The 19125-nt window shown below is 48.6% G+C and overlaps 1 protein-coding gene across 11 annotated transcripts in view; it reads right to left on the bottom strand.

Moving 5' to 3' along the window:
- Positions 1-7980: 7980 nt before the first annotated feature.
- Positions 7981-19125, bottom strand: part of ENTPD6 (ectonucleoside triphosphate diphosphohydrolase 6) — a 35765-nt gene continuing 24620 nt past the window's right edge. For 5 of the 11 annotated variants that reach the window (XM_081149719.1, XM_081149720.1, XM_081149718.1 and 2 more), the window contains exons 7-14: positions 18119-18207; positions 17458-17537; positions 16750-16814; positions 14533-14634; positions 12459-12599; positions 10565-10621; positions 9288-9400; positions 7982-9153 (exon numbers count right to left, since the gene is read on the bottom strand). In XM_081149719.1, coding sequence (XP_081005845.1) covers positions 9055-9153; positions 9288-9400; positions 10565-10621; positions 12459-12599; positions 14533-14634; positions 16750-16814; positions 17458-17537; positions 18119-18207 — 746 coding nt within the window. In that variant the 3' untranslated portion in view covers positions 7982-9054. Of the gene's footprint in view, positions 9154-9287; positions 9401-10564; positions 10622-12458; positions 12600-14532; positions 14635-16749; positions 16815-17457; positions 17538-17757; positions 17825-18118; positions 18208-19125 lie in introns of those variants that run through there. The other 6 variants (XM_081149715.1, XM_081149722.1, XM_081149717.1 and 3 more) reach the window with 5 other exon arrangements.

Raw genomic sequence — 19125 nt, 5'->3', positions numbered from 1 at the left:
ATAAGAAATATGAAAGAAAAAAGAGAGAAAAAGAAATGGGAAATAAATAAAGAAAAGCATAAAAAGAAAAAAGTGGGGTTCACCACAGCAGAGTTTAGTGCCTGCTGCCATCTCCCTTTGGATTTGGTGTTTGTGAAGCGTGTGGATCCTGCTCCAATGCTGTCTGAAGCTGGCCAATTGGTGTGCTGGTTTTGGGCCTCCCGGGAAGCTTTCTTGAGAAAGCCAATGCCAGATGCTTTCCACGCTTGGTCCCTGGCACCCTGTCTGAAGCTACAGGTTATCCACTGTTTGTGGCTCCCTCCTCTCAGCTTCGCTGCGCATGGGAAGGACCAAGCTGCACCCCAAGGCCGGCTTTTACCTGCAGAGGATTCCAGCCAAAGCTCTGAGCCAAGTGTGAAGCGTTCATCCAGGAGGGAAGGAAGTTCATGAAGGCCTCTTGCACCAAGCCTATTTGCTTTGCCCAACCCTTAATCTCCCTGTTTGGCTTGGGCGGAGACCTGGCCATGCACTCTCATTGAGAAAATACGTGGAAATTCAGGGGATGGGGGGGGAAGGCCAGTATACCCATTCTCAGGGTTTTTAGTTCTCCTGCTTTCTTTTAGACAACCTTTCATTATTCACTAGGCCCCTCCCCATCAGCCCCGCACCTGCAGGACCCAGGGGTTCACCTGAAAGGAGCAGAGTGACTCCTCCTTCAGGGAGGCAATCTTCTCTCAGCCCTCAGGTCTATGAAAAGACTGAAAAAGTCTACCCATTGAAAAAAAGATGAAAAGATCATATGCTTTTGGACTGGAACAAAAATGATAAGATGGAAACCCACTGTTTTAGACTGTTGCTTCCCTGGAATTCTAGACTTCAGATTTCAGGCATTTTGTCGCCCCCGCCCCATCACCCAAGGATATGTTTTTATTGGGGGGGGGGGAGAGAGAGAGAGAGAGAGAGGGAGAGAGAGAGAGAGAAACATTGATGTGAGAAACATCAATCGGTTGCCTCCCATAAGTGCCCCAACCGGAGACTGAACCCACAACCTAAGTATGTGCCCTGACTGGGAATCAAACCCTCAGACGCTCCAACCAACTGAGCCACCCAGCCAGGGCTCCAGTCATTTTCAAAACTACTTTATTGAGATATAGTTTATATACCATAAATTTACCTATTGAAAGTACATGATCCAGTGATTTTTTTATACATTTACAAAGTTGTATAACCATCACTACAATCCAAGTTTAGACCATTTTCATCACCCCCTGAAAGCCCTGCATCCAGACTATGAGCACATGCTCCCGATTCTCCCCAACCCAGCCCCTGGCAACCATCAACCAGCTTGCTGTCCCTAGATTTGCCTGTTCTGGACGCCTCATAGAAATGGAATCATGCACTGTGAGATCTTTGGCGTGTGGCTTCTTTCATATAGCCTAATATCTTCAAGGTTCATCCATGTTGTAACATGTGTGAGTACGACATTCCTTTTTATTCCAAAATAACATTCCGATGTTATTTCAGCTTTCTTCATCCCCAGAAAGCTGAACGCCCTGGTTTACATTCCCATTTCTTCTTGTTGCCTTAGAACAAGGCCTTGCAGGCTTCTGAGCTCTGGCATATTTATTTTCAAAACCGCTTGATCCTAAGCCGTCTACGGGACTGCTCTGGAGGAACCGTGTGGCTGTCTGTCGAGCACCTTGTGCCTTTGGAGTTATGTTCTGTGCTATAGAGATGCAGCTCTGAGGCTCTTCTGACCTTCAGGGAAGCTTCTCGAGACAGGACGCCTTAGAGGGGAGCGTCTGCTTCTGAACTACGTGACGCCTGAGGCAGACGCCAAGACTTACAGGGCTGGACTTAACTTCCTCCATAGAAACTATCCTCTAATCAATTAACACTGAAAAGTGAGAATAAAAGGCTGTCAAAATGATAAAAGGGCAGCTAGGCCTGGAGCTAGTGTTTATTTCTCTTGACTGTATAACTATTTTTCTAAATATTACAAAGTTCACTATTACTGTGACGACTGAATCTTTAGTGGAGAGACCTGCTTTTGATAAACAGCTGCGTGTAAGGCCTGATGTGATGAGGAAAATTTTGTCTAGAGACGATTTTAACTTCAGAGGCAACGTGGCACATAGTTTGGGGTTTGAAAGCCTCCAGGCCTGGGATCGGGTGGGGTCTGGAGGCTTTCATCGCCTCACTCACTGATGGTTGGCTTCTTGGGCCCAGCTTCTTGGCTGCACTATGGTCATGACTCATACCTGCCCCATGGGTTGCTTTGATGATTAAATCATTGGTTACACAAAAAAGCAGTCAGTCCCATGCCTGACACACAATAAGTATCTACAAACACAAGCCATTGTCTTATTTCAACTCAAAATGGAAGGATGTTACATGTTAGGTATGCTTACCTGGCCGTGACCTTCAAGGTAACTTTCAAGGCAAATCCAAGGATGTTGAGTATGAAGAGGCCATGGCAGTGCCTGATTCTGACCTGTCATCCTGACAGGGCAGGGACATACCCCACAGGCCCATCTTCTTTCAGGACATCTTTCCCTGTTAGACAGAAAAACCTGAAAACAGGTTTCCTATCACTTTTACCTGTGTCTGAACTCTGCCCTCTGGAGCAACACAGATAAGGCCAGGGTCTGACAATCCGGCTGTCAGACTCCCACCCACCCTAAAACCTCTCTTTCTACGACAGTGATATTGTGGCTTACAGTAAGAAATTTATACTTGGCATTTGTCCCTGCTCCTGGTTCATAGCTCCCAAAACCCTTGGGATTTCCTAACCATTATAACAATATATTGTTATAATATTTAGTCCCATAAGCCCTTTGAACCACACCTGAGTTTATGTTAACTTGATGATTTATGGAGAGCCTCTAGGTAACCATAGAGTGGGGGCTGATTGCCAAGGGAGCCAGCCACACGATTAGAGGGCTGGAAGTTTCAGCCCTCCCCACACCCAACCTCTGGGGAGGTAGGGGGACTGGAGATTGACTTAATCACCAATGCCCAATGATTTAATCAATCAAACCTGTGTAATGAGGCCTCTACAATAATCTCCAAAGTGCAGGGCTTGAAGTGCTTCTGTAATGGTAGACATGTGGAGGTGTTTGGGGGGGGGTTTGTCTGGAGAGGGCATGAAAACTCTGCATTCTTCCCCAAACTTTGCCCTATGTGTCTCTTCCATCTGGCCGCTCATTTGTCTCCTTTGCAATAAATCATCCATAGTAAGTAAATTGTTTTCCTGAGTTCTGTGAACCTCTCTAGCAGATTACTAAATCTGAGGAGGAGGTCACGGGAACCTCTGCCTTTAGGTGGCTGGTCAGAAGCACAGGTGACAACCTGGACTTGGAAATGGCATCTGCAGGGGCAGGGAGCGGCAGTCTTGTGGGACTGAGCCCTTAACTTGTGGGATTTGATGCTATCTCTGGGTAGGCAGTGTCAGAATTAATTGTAAAATACCAGAGTTGCTTGGTGTGGGAAGCCCCCACACACCTGGTGTCAGAGTGAAGTATTAAGAGTAGAGTGCTGCCCTGGCTGGCATGGCCCCGTGGTTAGAGCGCTGGCCATGCACCGAGGGGTTGTGGGTTAGATTCCTGGTCAAGGGCACACACCTGGGTTGCAGGTCTGTTCTCCAGCCTTGGGTGGGGCATGTGCGGGGGGCAACCAATCAATGTGTCTCCCTCACATCGATGTTTCTCTCTCTCCCCCTCCTTTGCTCCCTCCCTTCCACTCTCTGACTAGCAATGGAAAAAATATCCTCAGGTGTGGATTAACCAGAAAACAAGCAAAAATAAAGAGCAGAGCCCTGAGTGGTGAGTAGAAGAGCAAAAGGAGGGAAGTTTCCCTCCAACAGGACGAACAGCCATGTTGCTTCAAACACTCCTCACACTTCATGGTCTCCAAAAAGTCATTTTAAACACCTTTACCAGGAATCACCCAAGCACGGTTTCCTCACAGTTCTTACCTTGGGAGACTCTAAAATTATACTCTCACTGACACTGCTGTGACTCAACACACTCCTGGAGGCTCCCCTTTGGGACTGCCTCAGTACTTCACAGCCATCCTTGACTGTACCCCCAAGTGGTAGTATCCCAGTTTGAATATCACATTTGCCTTCTAATGATTCTGAAACAGTCCTAAAAATCAAATCCATCCTAAAACAACGATTTGTTATGCCTGAGAATATTTAAAAGCATATGCTGGGAGTTCTTTTTTTTCTTTCAATAGTGAGAGTTTGGTTTTATTTACTTATTTAATTTTAATTTTTTATGGCTTCTCACTTTTTAATTTTTATTTATTATTTATGGCTTCTCACTTTTTTATTTGTATTTATTTATTTAATTTACATATTTATGTATTACACATTACAGATGTCCCCCTTTTTTCCCCATTGACCCCTTCTACCCTGAACCCACCCACCCCTGTCCCTACCCCAGGCCTTCATCACACTATTGTCTGTGTCCATGGGTTGTACATATATGCCTATAAGTTCTTTGGTTAATCTCTCCCCACCCACCCACCGGCCCCTGCCTTTCCTCTGAGATTCCTCAGTCTGTTCCATGCTTCTATGTCACTAAAGTAAAGTAAAAATTAAAACAGTTAAAAAAAAAAAAAGCACCAAAATCATTTTGTTAACTTTTTAAACTATCTTAATAGGGAAGTCTTATTTTGTGTCAAATTATGACACAAAACCCGGAAGTCATCATATAAGATAACTTTGTATAAAAATGCCATAAATTAGAGAAATTTAAACAGATAAAAATAGTAAAACTGTGCATTGAAAAAGCACCATAAAGTAAAAAATAATAAAATGGGGAAAATATGTACAACACATTTTATCACATGGCTAATTTGCTTAATATATAAAAATCTCCTAAAGTCAATAAGAAAATGACCACAATCTCATAGAAAAAATGGCAAGGGACACAAATAGATGTTTCACAGAAAAGGAAATATTCTTGGACATAGACACAAGATGCATTAGATAAGTACATAGTGAAACTACCAGTTATCATTTTTTATCTGCCAGAATGGTAGAGCAAACTGGTTGTAGTGTGTTGGTGAAGGTTTGGGGAAGCCGTCATCAAGGCTGCCAGTGGAGTTGTAGGGAAATCGGGCAATATGGACACAATTTAAAACATTCCTGTCCTGCATAGCAAAGGAAGTCATCAAAAAAATGAAAAGGCAAGCATACCAAAGGGAGAAAATATTTGCAAACCATGTATCTGATTAGGGGTTAATATTCAAAATATATAAAGAGCTCATAGCCCTGGCCGGGTGGCTCAGTTGGGTGGAGCGTCATCCTGTACACCAAAAGACTGAGGGTTCGAGCCCCAGTCAGGTTGCATATGGGAGGCAACCGATTGATGTTTCTCTCTCACATCTATGTTTCTCTCTCTACTGTATTGCATATTTGAAAGTTGCTAGGAGAGCAGATCTTAAAAGTCCTCATCACAAGAAAAAAAATTTATGTATGGGGACCGATGTTAGGTAGACTTATTGTGGTGATAGTTTGCAATATATACAAATCATTGTGTTGTACATGTGAAATAATGTTACATGTCAATTATACCTCAAAAAAGTCATTGAGACTTGATGTGATTTCATATTTCTTATTTCATATTTCAAATCACTTGATGTGATTTCATGTTTCTGTTCTGTGATTGGGGTAAGAACAGCAGGTAAGAACTTGGGAGTGTTTCAAGCAAGTCCCCTAAACTCTTCTAGCAGTCTCAGAATGTTCTGGAAAAAGTGTAGCTTTTAAAAAGTGTAGCTTTTAAAAAGACTCTACTTTCAAAAGGGCTCCTGTCTTCACAGGTTTTTCATTACCTCCGCTTGCCTAGAACAGCAGTGGCTCTTTGGATAGGCAAGGCTGCTATTTTGACTTTCTCTCATTCTTGAGACTCCCATCCTACTCTTCATTAGGGTGGAAAAAATAGACCCCCAACTCCCCACAACTTCTCAGAATCTGGCCCCGGGAGTCAAGACAGGTCTCCCAGAGGGATGCCTCAGCGACTGCACCTAAGATAGAGAGCTCGTTGGCACGTTTTCTATTTCCTCAAGGTACTTAATGATACACCCCTATGAAAATAGAGAGGATGCTGAACTATGCTGACTATCAGAGAGCCTATATTTCATTTTAGGGGTAAGAATCATTTTAATTCCGTTATTTTCCATTGATCTACTCCTCTCCATCATCACTCAATTTAAGCTGTGGTTTAACATAGATTTTTAAATTCCTTATTAAAATATGCTTCTAAGAAGCTCCCTAAGACAAAACAAATGTCCTACCCTTTGATCCAGCAGTGTGGATGGCCCATGCACATGGATGTAGTGCTGGAAGCAACAACGCTATGCGATCCTGTCGTCCGGACACGGGAATGCCACCAGCCACTGCAGGACGAGGCAGCTCACTGCGCACTGACAGGGGTGGGTGCTCTAAGCGGGAACAGAAAGGTTTGGGACACATGGACCAAAGATAGTGTGTGGGGTGTGCAAGGAAGCTCAGAGCATACAGACACATGTCCTCTGCAAGGTGGGACACATGGGACGGAACAATACCCTCACCGTATCCCCAATTTGCATCTTTTACAATGTGTTAAGATGTGCATATGTAGTTATTCTTAAAAACAAGAACTACTTTATAAACACAAAAGACAGAGTGACATTACTTGCCTATTTTGCTGCACTCAAAAATATTCCATGACTTATTTGGCAATCCTTTGGGAAAGTTCGTTGTTTACATTTTTTCAGATGTGAGATCACTAACCTATAAATGGACCAAGTCAATTTTCACTTTACCTTCATGCATCTTGAATTCCTTGCCTCTATAGTTCTTTAATTCAAATTGTTAGCTACTGTGGAAGGAAGGGGCTACGGAGATGCTCCCAAGGCAGCAGTGGTGAGGGGCAGGGAGAAGTCATTTCCGTGTCCTTGTCAAGTGAAAGCCTCCAAAGATTCAGTCCGAATGTGGCTTCTCACTTGATGGAAGCCTCTCTTCTGCTTTGTCTTCTCCTATTTGTATCCCACACAGAGCTCCAGACCTTTGCCCCAGGGGTTACATTCTGGGGAAACCACTAGGCAGAGGAGAGCAGGCTCTTTTTGTCAATGGTTTGTGTCCTGGTGGTCCTCCTCCAGCCTTCTGGAGTTCGGGTGCAATGATCACCCCATTCAGACCAGGTGAGGAATCTCAGAAAAGGGTAGAAGCCTCGCTACCCAAGTGTCCTGCAGACACAGTGCTCCTCAGGCAGCCAAGGCTTACATTTGGATACCTCTCCTGTCTCTGCGCACTGGGAATTTAAGGTTCTGGGAGGTGAGGAGCAAAATTATCATTATATTTTTCTGCAGAGGCCTCTTCTCTCTCCAGAGGCCTCTACCACGTGGGATTATTCAGCAGTCATGCCTGCTCTGGTCCTGCTGCAGCCTTGGGAAGGGCGGAGGCCAGACCCTGTGCTTCCTTCCATCAGGTCCTGATAGGTGTAGGGACTGTGAGCTCCTAGCAATCAGGGTGAGGAGTCTGCCCCATCTTTGCCTGACATTTGACTCCTTTCCAACTGACCCACATTAAATCCAGGTCCTCACTGAACATACTACAACCTGGAGTTCAGAAGTCACTCGAAACTACCATACTGCTGGAGATGCTGTGTGTGAAGACTTACCAGGCACATGCTGCAGGTAACAGTCCCAGAGATGGGGAGTTCTGCTCTGACCGACCCCAGGAAGGTGAGGGGCTCCCTGCCAGACCCTAGAACAGCCTGGGCCTCCCCAGGGAGATGGGGATGCCAGGAGGGCCCAGTGGGGGCCTCTGTGTGTCCTGCTGTGGTCTCCTCACAAGATATACTGACAGCACTTAATTGTGCCACTACCTCTTACCCCACTTGGGCAGTATTTTGTTTGAACTTTAGTAAACAGGGATTTCAGGTCCTTCCTGCCAGTGTTGGGTGGATGAATGTCACTGATCTGACAAGAGTCACAGAGGAGCAGTAACTTTGGTAACTGGTAAACCTTTATTTTGAGTGGAACACACGAGGTTCGGCTTACCCTGTGTACTGTACATTCACCAGAAAATGACTGTGAACCTGCGACCACACTGTGTGCAGCACACAGCCCGTATCTCCCCTTGATAGAGCTCGCAATGCAGACACGGAGGGCTGAATCAGTGTCCTGTGGAGCTCGAGGGGGAAAAGCCACATGACGGCAGTTTCAAGAGGGCAGTTCTGGAGACTGCTCTGCTGGCTGACCAGGGAGCACATGTCTCCTGACACTGCCTGACTGCACACGGTTCACAGCAGTGAAGTATTCACTGGGGCTCAGAATGCAGTGGCCACACAAGCACTGAGCGCTGAGCGACACAGACACCACTCACACAGCACAACCATAAATATTTTACAGCAGCTCACGCTCACACTCAGCCTTTTTTGAGGGCCATGGAGAGGTATTTCCCTCAGCCCCTCCTCCTATTCATAGTGTCAACTCCATGGTTAACCCTGAGCCACCCAAAGACTGAGGAAACAGGCCTCTGTATGACTTCACGTACCCACACTCAAGGAGGAACAAACACATTCAAGTCCAGAGTTCACAGCGCCCCACCCGACCCACTGTCCCAGAGGTTCACGATGGTTCCCGCGAAGCTCGCCCTGAGAGCAGCCAGGACAGCCTGCAGAGCCTCCTCGCAAATTCAGGGAGAGGTGGAGGTCTGCCTTGGGGAACTGAGGGAGACAGGGGCAGGGGCACAAAACAAGACTCCAGTAATAGGGATGAATGTCACAGCTTTCCAACCCTACAGATGGGTCAGTGGGGACAGTGGGACTACATCATCCTGGCCTTGGCATGTGCTCTTTCCCTAGCTGGTTCACTGCCCACCTGGAGCTGAGGCAGGTAGGAGGAGGTGTTGGGCTTGGGCTGAGTTCCAGTCCTCTGCCCTTCCAGGGGCGGGTCCGCAAGGCTGCAGGGAGGAGGGGTCTCAGCTGAGCTTGGCCCCCTTTCAACACATCAAGGGTTTCCAAAGGATCTTTTCCTGCAGAGATGGAGCCACTACTTGGAGGACAGTGGGCAGCTCAGCTGCTACGAGGCCCTCCTTTTCTGTCCATTCAGGGAGTCGATGTAATGAAATATGGCCCCCAGAGCCCAGCTGGTCTCAACATTGTTGATTTTCCGAGTCAGCTGGAGAAGACAAAGGGAGGGGCAGAGGGGACCATGCACACAGGTGAAATGATGGCCTGGGTGGGAGGCAGGAGGCAGTGTTCTGGCCCCTCAGGCCATGAAGGGCACAGGGGCACCCAGAGGTGAGTCCTTACCTTCAGCACTTTGTTTCCTGGGAAGCCAAACTCTTGGAGCAGCAAGCTGATGTAGGTGAGATCCATGCACATGAAGGGGTTGCTCTGTGGTTGGGTCTCCGCCGTCCGGCACACTGGGGATGAGAAAGCCGGTTCCCAGTCAGGTTCCTGGTGGTTCACTACCTGGGGGTGCGGGTAGGTGTACGCAGACCTAACCCCACCCACTCCAGGTATCCACTCTGCACCAGGCTCTGTGCTGGCCCCAGGTCCTCACTGCTGATCTAAACAAGCCTACAGCTCAGAGCAGGACAGTGACTCGCCAGGAACACACCAAGAAGCAGGGCCTTGAGGCAGCCAATCTCCATGAGGCTGGACCTCCTGTCTCAGTGTCATGGGTGAAGGCCACATCTCTGCACCCATGACACTGGACACTCTCCTAGATGCACACCTGGCTTTCTGAGGAATGAAAACACCAACAAAGCTGGCTCAGAACAATCTCCTCTTATTCTCAAGGGTGATGGACAAACCTGCCAACAGCTGCCCCGGAATTCTGCCAGGTACCTTTTCCTATTGAAGTCATGGACACCCAGTGTCCACAAGACAAACCCAGAAGTGACAAGAAAGCTTAGAAGCCATTCGGGGGGTGAGGAAGAAGGACTTTCTATGGAGAAACATACAAAGATCAACTCTTTCGACATGCAATTGGGAATGGCAACCAAAGAGCAGAAAATCTACAGCAAGCCTTCACTTCATACCCTGTTCGGCTGGGGTGAGAGAGATGATGAAGAGAGAGGGGTGGCTCAGGGCTGCAGGGCCAGCCACCTGATACCCCAGAGCAAAAGCTCTTCACCCCTCATGTGCCAAGCTCTGCTGTTCTGGGGTCCTTGGCTTCTTCAGGTCCTGGTGACAATTTTTAATTTACTGGGACACTCTCAGGGGAAATCACTCTTAGGGTTTACCTGAATCACTGGAAGGCGTCAGGAAAAGTAAAATCCAGGGAATTCATTCCTCACAATAAGGGCTTTTTATGGCCCCCTTCCCCACCACCTGTGGCCACACAGGACCAGATGTAGTGAATCGTTGGTCTGAGCCCAGCATGGTGACCCCAAGTATACTCTCAACTCTATACTCTCACACCTCTGAACACTCATCTGGCAGACAGAATCAAGAACCAAACCCAGGAATTCTGGTGGCACTGCTTGTGTCACAAGCATCGCAGCATATCTGTCATGGCTGGGACAGTGTCCCTGCCTCAAGCTCCAGCCCTTCTCACCTGGGGAACTGCAGTAGGCACTCACCATACTTGGCTGCAATCTCAAAGTCTCCGACAACTAGGCTGCCTCCCTTCTCCGCATCTGTAGGATAAGACCAAGTGTCCAGTTTGTACCAGCACTACAGGAATCTCGATGCCACTGAGGCCCCGAGGCTATCACCTGGGGAACCCAGAGGGCAGGCACAAGGCTGTGCTTAAGAGCTGACTGCCAGCCTGGCTGTGAGCAGGGCAGCCCCATGGTTTCTGAGGTGCCTGACGCAGCTTGGCCAGTGGGCAAATGTTTCACGCAGGATCACATGGGGGTGGCCAGCACACAGGGATCTTACAGTGGCTGCCAGAGGAAGCTCACCAGGATCTCAGGACCCCAATTTTTAACTTTAATTTTAAGTTAAGAAAAGTAAACTGGAATGTTTCCCAAAGCTATGGCCCTGAGCTCAGCAATGGTACTCTGGCATATTTCCTGAGTGTGAAAAAAAATTATGTAAAAAAAAAAAAAAGTGAGGAGCACGTTGTTAGGTCTTAGAACAAATACGCAGAGCCTCTATGGGGCTTTCCCGGAGGGTACAGCCCCAGGCCTCTGTACCATTCCCGGGAAGAGGCATGAGGGGTTATGTCCCTAAACTCTCAAGGACAGCAACTGGTTTCTTCAATGCCCTGCAAAACCTCCATGTTAAATACAGGGTCCCCAGGTGTCCCGCACATTGATGTCTGGTATGAGGCTGCTACTCAATGTGTTGAAAGGAAATCTCCTGACTTCTTGGGTGTTTGCTAAGTCAGCAAATATCATTAAGGGTGGATCCCGAGGGGTTCTCTCAGAACCACATGTATCCATAAGAGTGAGAAGAGCTTTCCTGAACACCCAGCATCTCCTGAGGTCACCTGGGAAGGTGTCGGAACCCTAGGAAAAGGACAGCCTTCGGTCAGGGTGAAGGGTCCCAGCTTGACAGGGGGATGCTGGGGAGGCGCCCCTAGCAGGCTGCCAGGGCTGTGGTGGACCCTAGGCATTGCATCGTCCCCAGCTGGCAGCAGTTAGGAAGTGCGCATTGGTGTGCTCTTGCTCCAGCTACATGGAGCCCGCAGGGTCCCCAAAGGCCCAGCAGCCACAGGGTTGGCTGTAGAGGGCAGCCCAGGGACCACTTGTTCTGTGCCAGAGAGAAGGACCTGGGTCTGAGAGAAGGGTGAGAGAGAGAATCACCCCACCCCCCAATTGGCTGCCTTCCACACGGGGGCTGACAGTAGGCAGCTTAGTGAGTGTGGAGACGCGGCTGGAGGTCTCAGGACCCTGGGAGCCAGAACCTGACATCATCGGTTTCTTCTGGGCAGCTTTTAATTTACATTAATGCTCTTATCTTTATCACAGGCAATGCATCCTGAATTTCTCAATTATTTCATTAACAAAATTTCTGCTCACTACCCAATGAAGTGACTTCAAACCCCCATGAGTTTCCACCCTCAGTCTCACCACAAGCCTTGGCAAACTCCAAATGTCACCTCCTGTCCTGACTGCACTCTGGGGTGTGGAGTAGTCAGAGACACTAAAGGTTCCTGAGGGTGACCAGTGGAATCACTGACCTCTCCCCACCCCAGCCCAGATGCCAGTTGGGGACAGATGGCTGCTGTCGCATGGCTCCATCAGCCAGAGGCTCAGAAACCAAGGCAGGAGGGTGTGGGTCTGAGTTACACAGGTGAGTTAGTCCTGCCTCAGAGCAGAAGACTAAATCAACAGCAAGTGACTGGCTCAAAGAACTGATTTGTTTATTTAAAAGGGGCTTATTACCTCTTATTTGATGACAAGACACCTACCCTCCTGAGTCAGTCCACTTCTCTTACCCTGGGGTGATTGACAGCACAGCTGCTCTCTGACAGAGTCCTTCTGCCCAGGGGACCACACCCGAGTTCCTGGCCCAGCCCACCCTTACCTATGAGGCCAACATTTGCTGCAAGGTCATAATAGTAGGAAAAAGCATAAAAATCCACATCCTTCACTTCTTCTGTTCTGTGTACTTTATTTTGAAGAACTTCTGACACTCGGTTGGCACACAGCTGGTAGAGGTTCGCTGCTGGGCAAAGCAAAAGCAGGGCCAGGAGTCAGTGGGCTCTGAGTACCCAAGTCATAGTCCCTGAGGCCCTTTCCCAGTGACTTGAGACCTTGACCAGGAGGGTGAGGTGGGAACAGAAGCCTGCTGAAACCCCACCCCAAGTAGGCTGATCACTAGCACCATACACGTCAACAGCACCTCTCAGGAGCCACAGCACTGATCAAGGGAGAAACCCTGAGAATGAAGGTGGCTGGAGAGCATGGCCCCTGACACTGAAAGACACCAGCCTCTAGCTGGCCCTCATGTAGCCATCTTCACACAGCCCAATAGGCTCAAGTTTGCATTGTTTACCCTACATTCGTCCTCTATCAGCCTGTGCTGAGTTCTGAACATGCAGCATCTTACTCTGTCTCATCACCGCCTTGGGGGTGAGGCCTGCACTCTCCTTATGTCAAACAAGAGGAAACGGGGCCTAATAGGCAGCTTGCCAAGCTCACAGGGCTGGCGATTAACTCCTTACTTGGAAAGAGAACACAGGCCCCAGAGTTAAGGAATTAAATGTCCTACAGCCCATGCCTGGACCAATTTCCCATCTTCCCTTCCCAAATCTGTTCCACCATCCAAGGGAAGCTCCTTCATTTCTCCCCGAGGCTCACAGACCCACCCCCTACCCTTCAGACCTGACCAGCCACACTACCTCCTCCCTGTTCCTTAAATATAGCAGCTGCCCCAGGGCCTCTGCACATGCTTCTCCCTTGGCTTGAGATCTGTGAGGCTCACTCCCAACCTCTTCATATCTGCTCTCAAATATTCCCTGGTTGTCTTATCTAAAACTGCAATCTCTCCTTCGGCACCCCCTCTCCTCTTATTTTTCTTCAAAGCACTTTCTCATGTGTTTTGCTATTTGACTCCCTCCCCACTCCGCCTAGGCACAGGTTTTTTCTGCACTGTACACGGCTGTTGTGTGCCCAGCAGCTACAGCAGGGCCTAACAAATGGCATGTGCACAAGTGGCTGAGTCACTGTGACCTGCATGGTCACTGGATGATAAGAAACATATTTGGTCTTTGTTCCTGGTTTCTGATACTGACCTCCTACATCCCTTGTAAGATCCTGAGTGATGGGGGTGAAGAGGGGCATCTTCTGCTATTCATAATAAGCCCCCTTCAAGCAGACCTAAGTTTATGCTCATCAGGCGACCCTTGGTGGGTCCCCAGATGGCTACAGGGTGGGGGATGACTGTCAGAGGCAGTCATGATAGGAGGGTTGGAACACCCCAACCCCAACATCCGGAGAGGGCTGAGGGACGAAAAACTGAATTAATCACGAACGGCCAATGATCTAATCAACTGTCTGGAGAACTGGTTGGTGTAGAAAACCCACACATTTGGTGTCAGAAGAATAGAAACAACTGTCACCAAAGGCAGACAAACCTCAGCCTGGGAACAATATTTCAGTGTTTCTTTTAGATGATGCTAACAGTGCACAAGGCAAAAAGACCATGTGGGGGTAGAGGGGCCAGGCTGGCGAGATCCTGTCACAGGGCTTCAGGGGACTCTGCAGCCTGGAGCAGCCGCCCTTCCTGATGGAGGAAAGGAGAAGCCATTTCTCCCTGTGTTCAGAAATGGGCTTGCTGACTCTCTTAGAGTCTTGGGATGTTCAGGTCCTTTCTCATTGGGGCTTGTTGGGAAATCTGGCCTGTTGGAAGAAAGCATTTAGCAACAGCAAGGAAGCCTTGGGCAGAGACCTCGCAGGAGCTGGAGGATCCCAGTGGGCTGGCCAGGGCCTCCCTGAGTCCTGTTGAGGCTCAAAGAGTGTGTCCACTTCAAGGACAAGTGCAAGCTTGTCTGTGAGGGAGGTCTGGTGAGTCTCCCTGCTTCTCAGAGGTCACTGGAAGGGACAGGCTGCCGCTGCGAACCCTTACAAGCCACCAGTGAAGGGTAAAGCCGCAGTACCTGCCTTCTGCCCTGAAAGTCTGTACGTTATTTCAGCATGTTCCCACTCTCCTCTGAAACTGGGCGACAAACAGGGGCTGGCCAGCTCCTCCCCATCCTCCACTGAAATAAAAAGATAAAAAAGAAAAGCACATTGTCACTGTAAGACTAGGGCATTACACGGAGCTGAGAGACATGACTCCACTGAGGGGAGGCCTACAGGACAGAGAATATTTTAGGCTCGCACTAAAGGCACGGAGGGCTACAGGTGAGACCTGACTCATGGAAGTGCTCCAGGTCAGCCGCGGGAGGGAAAGCCTCTATCAGAGAGGCTGCAGCAGCCTCTCTGCCCTGGAGACATGGCCACGTGCAGCTCATTCACTGAGGGGCTTCAGGGTCCCAGGCAACAGGCTTGCTGCTGTTCAGTGAATTGTCTGTCACAAGGACCCTAAGAGAAGGGGAGCAGTTGTTACCCAATTTTATAGATGACTGACGCAGGGCCAGGATGATGCTACCAGATGCTACCAAACCAGTCTGTGCTGCTCCACAAAAGCTGAGGCCCCATAATTAGCAAGGGAAATGTGGTGGTTGGCTTCCAAGGCTGGCCCCACAATGCCACCCCTTGAGGATGCGCATGCTGGACTCCCACAGAGAAGTGGGTCCCTGTCCCTGCCCTGGATTTTGGCCTGGACCTGCTTTCACCAACAGAAGGTGCAGGACACAACGTCCTATGACTCAGGCAGTCTTCTTTCCTAAATACCACCTAAAATACCTAAATACCACCCTAAATACCACCTAAATACCATCCTAAATACCACCACATGGGACTCCAGGGACTCCAGTAGAGGTGTTACCCAGCTGAAGCCTATGAAATCATGAGATACAATAATAAAATTACTTCGGTTTGCAACCACTGTTTGGTGGGTGATCTGTGAAGTACACCCCTCTTGGTGGGTGTTACGGCCCTGACATGTCCTAGTCAGGTACTTGTGCGGCCCGTCAAGACTAGTGGTCTCCCAGCTGCTCTACCAAGAGGAGGGTGAAGGAGCTGAGCTGATGGGACTGATGCCAGCCGTGGATGGGCAAACTGGTGCTTACCTTCTTCTCATTGGCTAAATAGTGTCTTCTGGCCCCAGAGTGAAGGTAACAGGTGTTTCTGAGATGTGGACATATTTTTGGTTTGCAATAAAGGGGATATCATTATGAGATTAAACATTAGAACTTGAAAGAAATGAAGGAAAATTGGATGTACCAAAAGAACAATTTTCAGTTTAACATTCCCATTGTATCAGAACAACTAGGCCCTTGAACGAAGTGGGTAGAAATGCTCGGCTGGGCTTGGGCAAGAGAGAGGGGCACAAAGAGGCAGGGCCAAGGTAAGGGGGTATGGCTGGAGAACACAACTGGGCTCGCACGCACAAGCCTACCAGAGGCATGAGTCAGGCCTTGGGGGCTCCAGCCGATGTCATCAGGATAGCCAGGGAGCTGCCAGCCTCAGAGCCCTGTCCTCCCATTCCCAAGTTGGGGCACAGTGACCCCTAAGATCCTCTCTAAGAATTCAAGTGCACTGCTGGCCAATGACAGGCTTCTCCTCAGCCAGACCCATCAGGAGGGTGCAGGAAAGCTGGGAGTAATTGTGACTTTAATAACTTGACCAGACATCCACTTCATCTCTAGTCCAACACCAGGTCTGGAGGAAGAGCCAAACCCATGTTTTATGACGAAGGAAGAGAAGACAGAGGGAAATTCTCAAGGCTAGAATCACTGTGAATGACAGAGCAAGTTCCCCAGTCCCATGGCAACACCTGAATCACACCTCCTTGTGGCCCCTCCCATACTGTCTTGAAGAGTAAGGTTCTCCCTTCAAATCCTTAAAACAAGCAGCCTCCAAATATAAGTGACAACTGTTATTTGGGATCCTAAAATCCCCCAGCTCAGTATTTTAGAGATAACTTTACTAGTATTTCTTTCTTTTAAAAAATAACTTGGAATGTACACAGGTAAAACACATTAGCCTGTGTCCCCATCTGAGTGCCACTGACAAGATCTGGGGCACATCCTCCACACAGGTCCCTTCTGGGCTCCCTGAGTCCTACTGGCAGGGAGGGCAGACCAGGAAGGCAGGGCAGGGTCAGCGAGTTGCTGTGACAGTGGAGACACGGGGAGAAGGGGCACCTCTCCCGAAGGACTCCTTGTGCCTGCTGAGCAAGCAGGGCTCTCACACTGCGTTCCACTCACCAGGTTTCCCCTCTGTACCGCCCAGAATCGCCAGCCGAGCGGACATCAATCCGAGCCCCAGGTAGCTGTGGAAAGAAAATCCTGGGTGAGGGGCTGGCCTGCCATCCTCAACTCTGATTCCAATACATTCACCTGGCCTGGATCCAAAGCAAGTGGGAAACGGAGGAAACTCTGGCAAAGCAGCAGGCTTTTCTGCTTCTAGGAGCCTCCCTTTGTGGAGTTCAGAGCATTCAGCTAATGATTCAACAAATGAAGGCCTATTACTTAACAGGAGCTTGTTTTGGAGCTGTGGACACTGGTGAATGCAACAGACAACCCTGATCTCTTATGGTGCATGTGTGCTTTACAGAAAGAATCTACTGAAGGTGCCATGTGGCAAACAGATGGTCCAGGAAATTCCCGCACAATCCATGGGCTTTTCCCCACTTCTTCAAAAACTTCCTCCAAAGAAGAACAGAATGAGAACAAAAGAAGAAATGTTACTTTATGTAGGAAAACTGAAAAATGGAGGGAGAGCAGTAGTAGGATGAGCCCCAGGGAGGAGGAAGAAGAGGCTCCACAGAATGGGGTGCCTGGGGCCTAGCGTGTCTGAGACTGAATCCTCCGGTCACTCCACGGGCAGCAGGAGGCCAGGGGGAGGCCGAGCGGCGCTAGCTGAGCTATGTGACTGGATGGTCAACCTCTCCACCCGCACTCCCGAAGACAAACCTGTAGGAATAGAGCTTGTAGGTCCTATTAAAAATCTGCAGTGATGTCAGGTAGCCGGGCGGGGAGGTCTGAAGGGTGTCCTGGGGAAGAACATGAGGGTTACTCCCTTTCCTGCTGGCCATTCTAGAAAACGGTCCCCAACTCCCTAACTCATTTCAAAGAACAAGGACATTCACAGATGTATTAAATTAAAATAGCATTTTATTAAACTAAACTAAAGCTTTTCATTGGAGCAAGAATGAAAAATAAAACATCCAAAATGAAAAACTACGTTTTCCTTCTCATGAATAACATTTACCTGTTCTGACAAGTATGGCCCAACCAAGACAACTGTGAGTAAATTTCATAAGTGCTCTTCTGCTGAAAACTAAAAATAATTACAACAAATGGTGCACGAGGAGGGTGCTGCCAGGGAGGGAAGGAGAGGGCCCACTTCACATTCTCTCCCCCAAAGGGCTCCGGGTCGTATCTACTTTATCACCCCACTGAAGACCAAATTTCTTTTTTCCCCCAGGCAGAGTTAAAATCAAACTAAGCAGCATTAACTGAATGGATCTGGCCCTCAGGAGAGGAACTGAGGGCATGGGCCCAGAGCCACCAGGTCTACGGCTGCCCCACAGGAGGTAGCCTCGGGGGTGGGGCCCCAGCAGGGGCTGGTTACCTCAACTCTTGGAAGGAAGGTGATCTGAGTGGACCCTCCGCCCAAATCCAGCATGCCCACACTGTTGCTTCCTGAGGATTTCAAACTGCCTGGAGCACAGGGAGTAAAAACCAGCCCAGCACTGTCAGGTTAGTAAACAGATTAGTACAGTAGACAAAGTAAGGAGAGGTTAGAAGCCAGGCCCTTCAGTGGAAACAAAAACAAGATTGAGAAGTAGCTGCAGCTATTTGAAACTCTCCACATAAAGATGCACTCTGTGTTTAAATAGAGACATGAACAACAGCTCCACTGGCTGTGGCTTTAATTTGAACAATGGGAGGACAGCACAGACCTGTGGCGGAGATGCTGGGCCTGCCATATCTACTGCTCACTGCTCAGACACGCTGACTTCTCTGATATTCCTACATGCCCCAGGCATGCCTTTCCCCACCTCAGCTCTTGAGGCTATCTCCTGATCTGTCACTTAACATGGTTCTCCATTCCCCAGGGCCCAGGAAATTTCTTTTTTATATATGTGTCAGCCACACTGGTCTTGTCCATCATTACATTAAACGAACAAAAATCCACAGGCACTGAGTTAATATAAGAAAAGTAACTCCTTGCTGCCTGTTTCTAAAAACAGATGTTTCTGCCCCTTGTTCTACCTACTATAGAGGAGTTCAGTTATAAGGTGATTAGCATTCACATCATATTTAATATTCAAAGTGACTAGTTTTATTTCTGACTTCTCTCAGAAATGAGAGGACAGGGCCCCTGGTGGATGCTGATGCAGGATAAGGGTGGAGCTGTGCTGGTGGATCCACCCCAGGACTGCAGAGAAGCGCCCCTTCCCTTATATCTGTGAACTCAACGCTTGCCCTGACAAGCCAGGCGGACACCCTCACCCATTCCAACAACCTACTTTGGGCCAGCACACTGAGATATCCTGAGGGCATATTTTAAAGAATAGAAATGAGGCCCTTGCTCTCAAGAATAGGGTCTGAACTGTTTGTTTTCATGATAAAGTG

Source organism: Miniopterus schreibersii, assembly GCF_964146895.1.
Source record: "Miniopterus schreibersii genome assembly, chromosome: 10".
Lineage (NCBI taxonomy): Eukaryota > Metazoa > Chordata > Mammalia > Chiroptera > Miniopteridae > Miniopterus > Miniopterus schreibersii.
The sequence above is the reverse complement of the archived record's forward strand: the minus strand, read 5'-3'. Positions and strand labels throughout refer to the sequence as shown.